General features: G+C 40.8%; 1 protein-coding gene across 13 annotated transcripts in view; it reads left to right on the top strand.

Annotated features, from left to right (window-relative positions):
• PRDM10 (PR/SET domain 10) overlaps positions 1-11,605 on the top strand; it is a 46,143-nt gene that overhangs the window by 4,058 nt on the left and 30,480 nt on the right. For 6 of the 13 annotated variants that reach the window (XM_030023575.2, XM_030023583.2, XM_041125486.1 and 3 more), the window contains exons 2-4: positions 5,059-5,248; positions 7,072-7,236; positions 8,885-8,944. In XM_030023575.2, coding sequence (XP_029879435.1) covers positions 5,156-5,248; positions 7,072-7,236; positions 8,885-8,944 — 318 coding nt within the window. In that variant the 5' untranslated portion in view covers positions 5,059-5,155. Of the gene's footprint in view, positions 1-35; positions 662-687; positions 2,833-5,058; positions 5,249-7,071; positions 7,237-8,884; positions 8,945-11,605 lie in introns of those variants that run through there. The other 7 variants (XM_041125488.1, XM_041125487.1, XM_041125489.1 and 4 more) reach the window with 5 other exon arrangements.

Raw genomic sequence — 11,605 nt, 5'->3', positions numbered from 1 at the left:
GGTTACTGTTGATATTTTTTTTTGTTTGTTTTGGTCGTGCTTTTCTCTGAACTTCAGAGCTGAGCTTTCCTTTGAAGCACTGTGTGAGCTCACTGTATTCAAAAACTCTTACATGCCAAATACAAACCAACAGTGACTTTGGGGTTATTGGAGGATTTCTCTTAAAGCACCATTGCACTCGCATTCCCTAGGTGTTAGGGGTTATCGGCGCACCTGTGAGGTGACACGGCATGGGTGCTGCGATGGCTGAGGGTGGGGTGTCTTCTGCTGAGGACAAGCAAGGCTAATGAGGACCTTGCTGTCGGACAGAGGCACTTTGCCCCTGAGCAGTGCTTTCTCATCCTCTGGAGGGGAATGCAGTGATTGGGGAAAGCTGCTCATTTAATAATACAGCTTCAGAGAAATCAACATGCTGCAGGAACAGGAGAGAGGGGTTAGAGAGTATCGTGGTCGTCAAGGAGTTTTCAAGTGAGATTTCCAAAAATTTGAAGAACTGTTCAGACAATGACACAAAGGTGCTTTCCACGCATCAGGAGCTGCGGAGGAGAAGCTTCACCATTAATGAGATTTTTTTGGATTAGGTGTAAAAGGCAAGAACTAAAGAGGAAGGCCATAGGTCTCTGACACCAGCAGGTCCACAGAGGATGTTGAGAAAGGGAAGGTAAATGTGAATAGCGTACTGAAAGGAACCTGTTTTGTCTTGAAGAGGTGGTGGTTTTGCTTGCACTTACCTGATGAGGCAGACAGCTGGATATTATGAGTGTACGGACACGTAGGAGAATACTCATCCTGCCCTGCCTGTCTGCCGACTGTGCTTTGACTCTGAATCGGATGCTTTCTAGTTGTGGTTAGCACCAGGTTGTTCCTGCGCTGATAAGCCTTGCTGAGAGATGAGCGCAGTGGTGTGCTAGTGTCACTTCCTAACTTTGAGCATGCTTCTACCTGTGAAAAATGTCGGCAAGTTCTAGGGAGTTCAAGGGCAGCACCCATGGGTGCTGCCTCAGAGCTCCAGCAAACACAAGTCAGAACGAGCTTATCTTCCACTGGAGTAGATATTTTTAAGTAATGGGAGCTGTGGGGGTTCTTGATTCACTATATATATATATATATATATATATATGTAGTGACACACTGCACCCTGTCACTACCTTGCCCCTCTGATGTACTGGAGTGATACTGGGATATATTTATACCTGTTACCATTTCAGCTTGTGTCATCACCCAGCATGGACTGGGTGAGGCATGCCTGCTATTTTGGGGAGGAAAAGGCTGTCTTCACAGTTTCTGTAAATGGTTTAGCATCTCGCATGTTGGCATTGCTTCTCGCTCATGTGCGTGACGCTTATCAAGTTGTATGCAAGCATTGGGGTGGTGCAGGATTGCAGTTGATATATTGGGTGATGGGTCTCATAATGTGTGTGTGTGTCCCCTTGGACACTGCAGAACATTCCCATCGAGGTACTTGCCTCGGCATTTAGCTTGTCTGAAAAAGTCTGACGCGTGTGAGATTCAGGGAGAAAAATCAACAATTGCAAAGGATAATCCATGGGCAAACGGTAGGGAGAGCAAGCAGAGAGTGTTCCCTTGCACGCCAGCTGTTTGGCAATGCTTATGCCCAAAGTTTCACGTGTATTTCTGTTAAAAAAACCAACAAAGCTTCCAGCTAGACCCTTTGAGAAAATAAGTATTTTCTTTACTTGTATCTCCCAAACTGGTATTACTAACAGGCTTAGTGTAGAGGCCACATAGGCCAACTTGTCCATCACGATTCTTCTGCAGTTAATTTGAAAAAATATTGTGGCTATGTGCTGAGCTGGACATCTGCCGCTTCCTTGTGCAGCGAGACATCTCTGCTGAGAGAAGACCACAGGGAAATCGTTAAAATCTCGAGGCGCTGTGGCTGTCAGTGTCACAGCTGTAATGGGTATTGAGAAGGGGATTTAAAGAAGAAAATAAGATCATGCAGGATTAATGAGGGAGAGCATCCTATGGAGGACTAGTGAGCAAAGTTATTTCGCTCTTTTCTGTCATCAGTGTTAGAAAACTCACTCGGGTGTTTGTGTTTCCTGGCGGTTTTGTTGTCGGTGACTTTGGACCAGATCTTGCTTTCCAGCTCCTGACCTTAACTGCAGGTCTTGTTTCACTATTGGCTTTTGTACCAGCTAGATTTCAATGCTTGCTCCTGCCTCGGGCCCTCTTTATTGCCTGGCCTTGGGACCTCTCTGGGATGTGGCCTGCCTGCTCTTGCACTGACTTCTCAGCACATCCACGTTTCCAGGGAAACATGCTTTTCTGTGTATTTTGGTGATGATAGAAATTATGAGAGTTTGTGGAGATCCAGTCTGTGGTAGGAATGCATACCAGAGGGGCAGATCCTAGGATGTATTTTCAAGTACAGAAGTTGAAAGCATCAGCAAATCCTGCGGCTCCTAATAATGTCTGATTGTTATTGCTACACAATTGGCTGGGCTGAGCAGTGTATTTTTTTCATTTCTGTGAAGAACAGCAATAACAGTACCATTTATAGAAACTGCACCACCGAGCCACTGAATTTGGCTCAACCTTGCGTTTTTCCCTGAGATTTGAGATTACTGTTAACCTTTAGAACCATGGCAAAACTTGAAATGACTGTCTTCTGCTTTCTTTTCCGACTTTTTGGTACAATTTTTTTTGCAGATACGAATCTTAATGCCCAGTTTTGTCTATTAAAGACCTGTCTGAACCCTTTCGTCTCCTTTCTGCTCAAGTTGTAAGTTTTATTTGTGCTAAAATGAGTCTGCAGGAGTGAGTCAGCATCTTCTTTCAGACCTTCAGTATCTGCTTGTGGGGAAGGTCAGCCAGAAATTCTGCTACTTGTTGCACCATGTGGAATTAGCCAGAACCGTCCCTTTCTCTTAATTCAATCACTGGTTAATTTAATTACATTCTTATTAACAGGATAATTTAAAAACCCAAACCACCCAAACTTGAAACCTCTAGCATTTATTTTTATTTTTCTAAGCAATTAGGTAATTGATTAAACTACTGGCTATTGTTAGTGCAATTACCTGAATTGGCTCTTGATTAATAATGACAGTCAAGAAAAAGAGCTGTTTGGGATAAACCAGCCAAAGAATATCAACAGGGTAGGCATTTAATTTTACATAAAAATTGTTCAGATTATGTTACTGACATAAATGCTGTCATGTTTCACACAAGCAGTTCTAGACCCCTTGGTGATTGTATACCTGATAAAATGAGTGAGGAGTTCAGTGAGAGTGGTAAGATTAGGTATGAGAAAAATCCCTGAATTAATCCTTAATAATGTAGCAAGTAGCTTTGAGAGAGATGGATGAAAAGTGCTACGTAGGGATGGATGATATTTACTTATATATCAGAGCTTGTGTGTGTTGTAATACATAAATAAATAATATTTATTTGTAAATGACCCTGGCTTTCAACACTTGGAGAGTAAGGCTGTTTATTGGTCCTAATTGCTTGCTGCAGTTCATTTTTCCATACTAATGAGATCCCCTAGTTGAAGTGTTGCATGCAGGTACATGTATTTCTTTTTTCCTTTTCCCCTCAGTGTTTTTTCTGGATGTTTTGTATCAGGTAATATTAATGGGAATAGGATTTCTGCCCCTTTATTCCCATAACCTAACGGTGCATGGGTCTAATAGTAAGTGAGAACAGCCATCACACTGCTCCTCAGTCTCTGCTTGCGTGGGGACGACGTGGCACACGTGTACTGTGTGGCTCAGCACAAGAAAGCAAATGCTAGGCTCTAGTCACCAATAATGCCATGACTTGCTGTCTAGCGATGCCCGGAAATATCTTTCCCACAGTTTTTCTTTGTATATGTGAAAGTCGTATGTTCCGGTTTTTGGTTTTGGTTGTTCCCCCCCCCCACATTCAGTTCAGTGACGTTAGCCTGAGACTTTTCTGTACTATCGATTTATATGTTGTGGCCAGGACCAGTGGTACAGTCAGTGCTCAGGTCTGCAAAGCTTACTCGTTGCTGGCAAAATTAGTAGAAGGCAGAAAGTGCCTGCTGCTGCTTTTTTTTTTTTTTTTTCATCCTTTTCTTTTTTTAGTTTGTCAATGACAAGCCAACTGGTAGCATTTATGGGAACAAATTATGACTAAAATAATTTGCATTTAAAATGCAAATGAATGAAAGCGTCAGCAAGGAGCATTCTGCTTTCTTCCTGGTGCACAGACGGGGTACTGGCATTGGATCAGCCCAGCGAGGCACTCGGTATAAAATAGAGTTAATTGGACTAGCTGAAAAATGAAATGGGCTCAGCCTCATGCTAATTCCTGGGCCTGTGATTTAATATGACATTAGAGACGAAGGACTGGGAAGGTGCTGAACCACTGACTAAACCAATCACCAGAGCTGTAAATTACACTTCTGAGATTCCCAATGGCAGATTGAGAGGCCCCAATAAAATTGCGTGAGGTGAAAAAAACCTAGCTTGGAAGCAATTTGTCAGGATCTTCGGCCTCGCATGAATTAGAGTTCAAGTTTCATTGTTCTTTTTCTAAAAGTTGTCTGTTGTAACGCTGCCTGAATACCAACTGGGACTGCAGTTTTGTACAAGGTGAAAGCTGACTGTAGATGTAAAGCCAGTTGGCTCTTGAATAAAACCTCTTTCAGACGAAACGAGAAACTGGTGATGCATCTCTGAACGTAGTGTTTTCTTGTTGGAAGCTTAAGGTGAATTTTCTGCATCATGTATTGATTTCTGGTCCAGTAGGTGCCAGAAGGACAATGTGAAGAAATGCAGAAGGAATTCAGTATAATCTTTCAGTGCAGGAGGCATTCAGTATAATCCTTCAGTGCAATTGTAGCAATTGTTGACTTGTTCCCTCCTTAACAGGACTTGGAAAGTATTATACGGCAGAACTTGAGCGTGCTAAATGAGAATGCACATGTTCGTAAAGCCAAGCCTGCTTTACTCTGGCAGTGTGTTCCTGTAGTGCAGTAGCTGATGATAATACCTCATATCTCCGTTCTGTGTGTCACACTTGTTTTAATATCTCTATCTCTTCCTTTTTAATTTTTTTTTATAGCCATGTTACTGAAGATCACCTTGTCTTCTGGAAGTAGAAACACAGTGAACAGATGAATCTATTCAGCCAGACATTCTTCCAGTAGATCTCTCTCCCCATGGAGCACCACAGCAGAGAGGAGATGGACTCAAAAGAGGAAAGTCCTCAGGTGTGGGCTGACTCTGCTGAGCAGGAACAGAATACTGCTCAGGTGACTAGTGCCTTCCAGAGCTCTCGGTTTCTGCTCAGACCAAATTGGGCTCGGTGCGGTGGCTTAGCAAGCAGGCATTCCCATTCAACCCTTTCTTAAAGTCTGAAAACTCAGCTTTCATTTGAGGAGAAATACAAGCATGTCTGAGGTGATTTCGGATTAAAGCTTCAGCAAGTGAGCTGTGCAAACTGCAGCAGTGAGTACACAGACATCTGAAGCGAGCTAAATGAAGCCAGCCAGTGGCTATAGAAGTTTCAGTGTCCAAATATATGTATAACCGTGTGGGAAAGCGAAAGGGTATTGAGATGAATGAATATTAACAAAATCTGTGGTTTGTGGCAGCCCATTTTGATGGCATCAGTTGAATCAGTTGGAGCTGTGGGTGGACCTTGGGGAAAGTAATATGCATAATTTTTTCCAGTCAGACATCTGGGTAGTGGGGAAGGGAGAAATGTTAATCGTTAGTGACTAATACAGTCAGATTCTGGTGTATGCAGCTAGTCCCTCTGTCTCTGAGACAATGCAGTTGAGAATTTCTAGAAGACTGTAAACTGATTTATTCTTTCGAATATGTTATAAAGAGGGTGCTGCATGTCATTTGACCCACAAGCTGAGAAATTCTGACTCTTCTGGTAATTTCCAGCTTGAAATTTGCCAAGAAAGGCAATTTCCAATGGCCTGTGTTCTGTTATCTATACAATGGGATAACCATACTGTTGTTTGCACATGGCAGTTATAAGGCTTAATTAGTATTTGCAGAGTGCTCTCCAAATGTGAAACACTGCATGCATCCTTACTGTAGTGTTTGCATGAGGATTTATTGTACAGAATCAGCACTTAGCATCCGCGGGGGAGTACCAGGTGTCTTCTGAAGCATAAGCTAAAAGGTGAAAGAAAGTAAATAAAATATGTAACTGTGGCATTGTTTTATGTGAAAACATTTTATGTGAATATGAATATAGATACTAAAGCTAGGTTTCCTGCTAACTGTCCTATTTTTCCCATGCGCTGAAAATGGTTTTCAGCATGTAAAGGGTATCAAAAGATAAACATGTTCCTGTTGCCACTGGAATTAAGTATTCTAGCTTGTTTAAGGCAGGCCACTGATCATCATTTGTGATCATAATGTTCTGTCAAAATCAACTTATTTGGATTTAAACTGCTGCCCTAGACATAACTTGTTCCAGTAGTCCTTGGAATCATTGCTTAATGTTTTCAGTTATATGTTTCTCTGTTTAAATAGTTGAATTTTCTACTGATACGGCATGTATATACTACAGAGAAGCAATCTAACATACACTATTGCTTCCTCATGATAGGTGCAATACTATTACTTGCAGCAGTATCAAAGTTAATAGATTCTGTTAGCTGTTCATCAAACAGAAGAAATTACCTCCAACTACAGAACTAGCTGAATGAATTAATTGTCATAAATCCAGAAAGGCATATGAGAATAAAGGGAAACAATATACCAATGAATCCCGAAGATACACTAGTTCATATCTGAGCTTGCTTTCTCTTACAAATTTCCAAAGTATGATTCAAGAACTAAGTATTAGAAGGTGCCCTTTACACAAGTCAGGCCTTGAGTTAAAATGCAGAGTAAAACCAGAAACCGATGGTAGGTTATGTCCAGATTTCTGTGTTGCTAGCATAACTCAGATGAGATTTTAAATGTGTTTTTTCAAAACAGTCAGCTAGTTAGTTGAGACATGAGGTACTCTCTGCTTTCCAAGGCACCTCTGCAACTGATGGGTTTTGTGTTGTTTCCCACAGGCGTATGACTGCAGAAGTTTCAGTACAGGATCTGTTTTTTCTTCCAGGTGCACTTTGTCCCTGAGGGGGGGACAGTGGCACAGATTGTGTACAGTGATGAGCAGGACCGTCCCTCGCAGCAGGTTGTCTACACGGCGGATGGCACCTCCTACACCTCCGTGGACACCTCGGAGCACACGCTCGTCTACATCCATCCCGTGGAAGCTACACAGGCATGTTTGGTTCTGGGCCCACCCCACTTTGGCACCTAGAAAACAAAACAGTCTTGTTTGAGGTGAAAGCCAGCTGCCAGCCAAGTGATATGGTTGGAAAATAGCAGGCAGTTGCTCTTAACGCTTTTATCTGTCCATTGCTGAACAGGGACTTCATGCTGTTCATTTGTCTGATGTTCAAATGTGGTCATGAAAGGATGCCGAGGCTATGAATTATGAAATGCTGGTTATTTCACTGAAGGTGGACGAGATTACAATTAAATCAAGGGTGTTTTCCAAAACACGGATAATATCTTCAGAAATTCTGCCTCTGTTGTATTCATTAAAAAGCAAAGAGCGATCTGTGCGTCTGTCTTCCGGAAGAGTCCTTGTTTTGCATAGTACAGTTCTCATAATTGATAGTTACAATATCAGTCATGTCTTTTTGCAGGGGATCTCAGTGTATTCAGTCTAATTCTGTAGTCTCTCTTCAGAGGAGTTGTTGATTTTATAGACCTAGGTTCTTTTTCTTCTTCATAATTATATCAAGTAGCTTTTATTCTCTGACAGCATGTGTTTATATGGGGTTATATAGTATGCATCTGTACCTCTGTGTGGAAAGATAAAAAAAGAGGAACAGGCACGCTTTGTCGAGAATGTTTTGTAGTATCTTTGCTGACAGGACAGATTAGCAATGCTACAAAGTGCACGTACTTGACACCCGCAGCAATGCTGGCATAGCCTTGTGCGTCGTGGTCCCTCTCTTGCGCAGTTCTTAGCTGTTACACAGAAACAGTTGCTACGTGGTGGGATGTTCTGAGAGGATAAGAGATTTCCAGAGGGTATCTCCCAGGAAGTCACCGACCAAGTAACTCCAGAACTCTGAATACTATCATTTTGTCAAAAGAGGTGTAGTATTAAGATGCTATCGTGCAACTGAGATGAAATTACCAAAGCGCTAATGGAATTTGTATTATGCCATGCTTTATTTTGTTGGAGCCAGACCGCTACAAGCTCAGATATTTCAAGTTTTGGCAAAGTAAGCAAGGCTGACCTTAGTCAATACTTAGTTTTTATTTAAGTCTTGCTTTTCCTAGGGGGAAGTTCTCCCATCAGGGCTGTTCTTGCAGGCTACTATAAGAGTATTGGAGTTGGCGTGTCTTCCATGAAATTAAAAAAAAACAGCGACCTGGCCATATCAAATTTACATGTAGGATATGCCTGATATCTGCATGCTTTCTTTTGAGGCCCTGTCTTGTGAATTTGCAGAAAGATAAAGTTAATAGTCATCTTCTGTCCTGCCCTCAAGTATTACTTAGCTTTCACACAGCTATTGAATTTCATTCTGTAGAATTTATCAAATCAGCAATTGACAAAATGTTTTCTATATTTAAAAAAAAAATATCCCATGAAGTACTTTAGTTATATAGATGAAAAGTGCCACATAAATATATTATCTTTTTTTATGGAGCACTACCTAATTTTAGTTTAATCTCTAGGCATGTAGGTTCACGTGGGTAAGTTGAATTAGTCTGCGGTGGCAATAGGCACATTAGAGGTTAGCAAAGGATCAAATGTGGATCACTTCTTGGTGGCAGGGTAATTTTTGTGTGAGCTGGGAGTAAACAACCCCAAGGCTGGTTTGATAAGCCTTTTTCACTTTGTCTAGACTCTGTTTACAGATCCGTCCCAAGTGGCTTACGTCCAACAGGATGCCACCACCCAGCAGGTAAGAAAGGACATTATTTTCCTTGGGCCTGAAACTGTAAGGAAATTGTTACCGAAGGTAAAGGAACATTGTTGTAGTGCTAGAGTGTAATAAACTCTCTCTGGATTTGTCAAATGGCAATCTTCAGTCATGTACTGTCATCCCAGGGATCAAAGGCAAAAAGCTTATGATAACAAGCCATTATTATTTTGCCTAGCTTGTGCATGAATGACAATAATGGTTAAGAGAGTTTGAGTTTATTCTTTTTAATTCATGTTCAATGAAAATACTAATTTACTGCCCCAGATATAATGAAAAATCTTTCAACAATGTCCCTTTAAATAAGTCAGCAAGCTGATGTGGCTGGCTTTATTTTAATGTGTCATTCTGGAAAGACTGGGTTTGTACTTGTCCTCATACAAATTCTGATCCAAATGCCTTTAAGTCCATAAAAGGCTCTCAAGGGATATAAACTTTGGATCAAATTCTAGGTTTACTAGAGACTTCACATGAAATTAATTGTAAAAGCTGAAGAAGTTCAGTTACTGGCTCCCTTACCTTACCATGGCATCCCAGCTCTGATGTGCTTGCCAGTGCTGAAGTGGGCTAGGAACAGAATAAAATTGGAGCCCGTGTTTATAAAGTTTTGATGATTTTTCTTTTTTTCACTTATCATGCATGGGAAGGTTTTGTCGTTAACTTTTACTAGTATCTTTGGGGACTGCGTTGTGGTAATCGGGTATAGGTGCTTTCAGATCTAGATCTCTAGTTCAAATTCTCTGCTTGTCAAAGAGGCTTAAAATCATTACTGCTCAGTGAATCTTTAATGGCACGTGTGAATTGACATGTTAGATCTGAATCATTACTAATGCGATCATTAAAATGCATATTTATTGACAGTCTTGGGACAGAGTGAAGGGTTGAATGTGCACTGAAAATAAATTTTCTTCTTGCTGAAAGAATACCTTCTAAACTGTTGAGGCACAGGCAGGAAATGGTATGACTGACACAGTAAAGGTGTTACCTGTTTTCTTCCAGTTCTCTGGAGTATTTGGAGTGTCATTCTGGAATTTTTTGCCACATCGGTTTCCTTGCATTAAGAAGCCCCCAAATTCTATTTAATTGTCTTAAAGCTCATTTAACAAATAAATGTATGATCTAATTAAAAGTAGAGATTACTTACATGTGCAGTGCAAATGACACTCTGACAGCAGAGGTGGTGTGTTGTTACTGTCCCATGTATGAGTATCAAGGGCATGAGCGCTTGTCTGCGTGTCCTCAGCCCGTCCTCCCTTTCAACAGTGTGACAGCAGTCCCAGCAGAGATGTTCATTTGCTTGTGAATGGTTAGTCCCTCGTGGCAGCTCCTGCCTTTGCAGGTGTTTTTACATCAGCATTTCATGTGGGACATCCCTGAACTAACAGCAAATGTTAAAATAATAATCAGAGCTCCTCTTGTCTTTCAAAAGAAACTTTGTTTTCTAAAAAAATTGAAAGGTTTTTAAAAATAATGCCTATATTCCTTGCAGTGTCTGACATGGAAGTGAAAGTAAGGATAGGTCTGAAGTATGATTAGTGGTAGGCAATGCTAATATGCGGGACAAATAGACCCAAGCTTGCGTGAACCTCTCATTGCTGGCAGACTTGGAGGTGTGCCATTGAATAATGATGCCTTTTCTGTTGCCACTTGGCATCAGAAATGTCAATACCAGACAGCTTGGTTCAGCTGTCGTCTTGGCAGTTTCCTGCTCACTGTCACACGGCTCCCTGAAGTCTTTTTGCTGTAGTTTTTAAGCAGTTTCATAAATTAATCTTAATACCTCTTTAAACAAAACAACTAGATTTGAAGTTTTAAGACTATCTGCTTATGTTATGGATTTTCTTGTCTGCTCCTTCACTGTTGGCACAATTCGCTGTTCTCAGATTTATCTGATATTTATTAAGCCCTCTGTAGAGGGACAGGGACTTTAGTTTTAGCATAAAAGCTGCTTAACAGTCAGAGGCACAAACTAGAAGCCACATGATGTCAGCTGTAGAGAAGGATGAAAAATTGTGCGGGATAATGGTGCAAACTCCTGTATAGATAAGCAGGAAACAAAAGACAGGAAAGGTGATTCCTAGGATCTTAATTCTGCTTTGTTTAATTGCTGAATGGATGGGACCAGTATGGTAATATGCATTCATTTTCTTGTTACCACACAAAAAAAAGAGTATGAAAATGACCAAAAATGTATAGTGTGACCAAATAATGTAAAGAAAAAATCATTGTTGGAATCCTGTCATTTGAGGGCTTGATCTTCCAATGAGGTCAATACACCATCTTGTTTTTATAATGGATCTTGGTTTGCTTGAGAAAAAGAAAGAGAAAAAGAGGAGATGCTTCTTTTTCCTTCTTTATTTTCTGCCTTAAAAAAACCTAGTAAATTTGGAGATAGAAGAGAAAAAGACCCCAAATCATTGGTTTTACCAAGAGTTAAAGAGCTCCTTGCATCTGTTTTTAGTGTAGTTTGAACCCACACTGTAAAGGACCTTAATTTAAAGCCAGAAGTGGGAGATAGGAAATTCAAAAGCTGCAAAATCTAGACTGAGTTTTGAAGCCTTTCCCTTTGTTCCTGGATCTACAGGTTTTGTCCAAGTCCATCATCCCTTAAAAAAAAAAAAAAAAAAAAAAAAAACCAAAAAA

Source organism: Aquila chrysaetos, chromosome 8, assembly GCF_900496995.4.
Source record: "Aquila chrysaetos chrysaetos chromosome 8, bAquChr1.4, whole genome shotgun sequence".
NCBI classification, from domain to species: domain Eukaryota; kingdom Metazoa; phylum Chordata; class Aves; order Accipitriformes; family Accipitridae; genus Aquila; species Aquila chrysaetos.
This window is presented reverse-complemented; position numbering and strand designations above follow the sequence as displayed.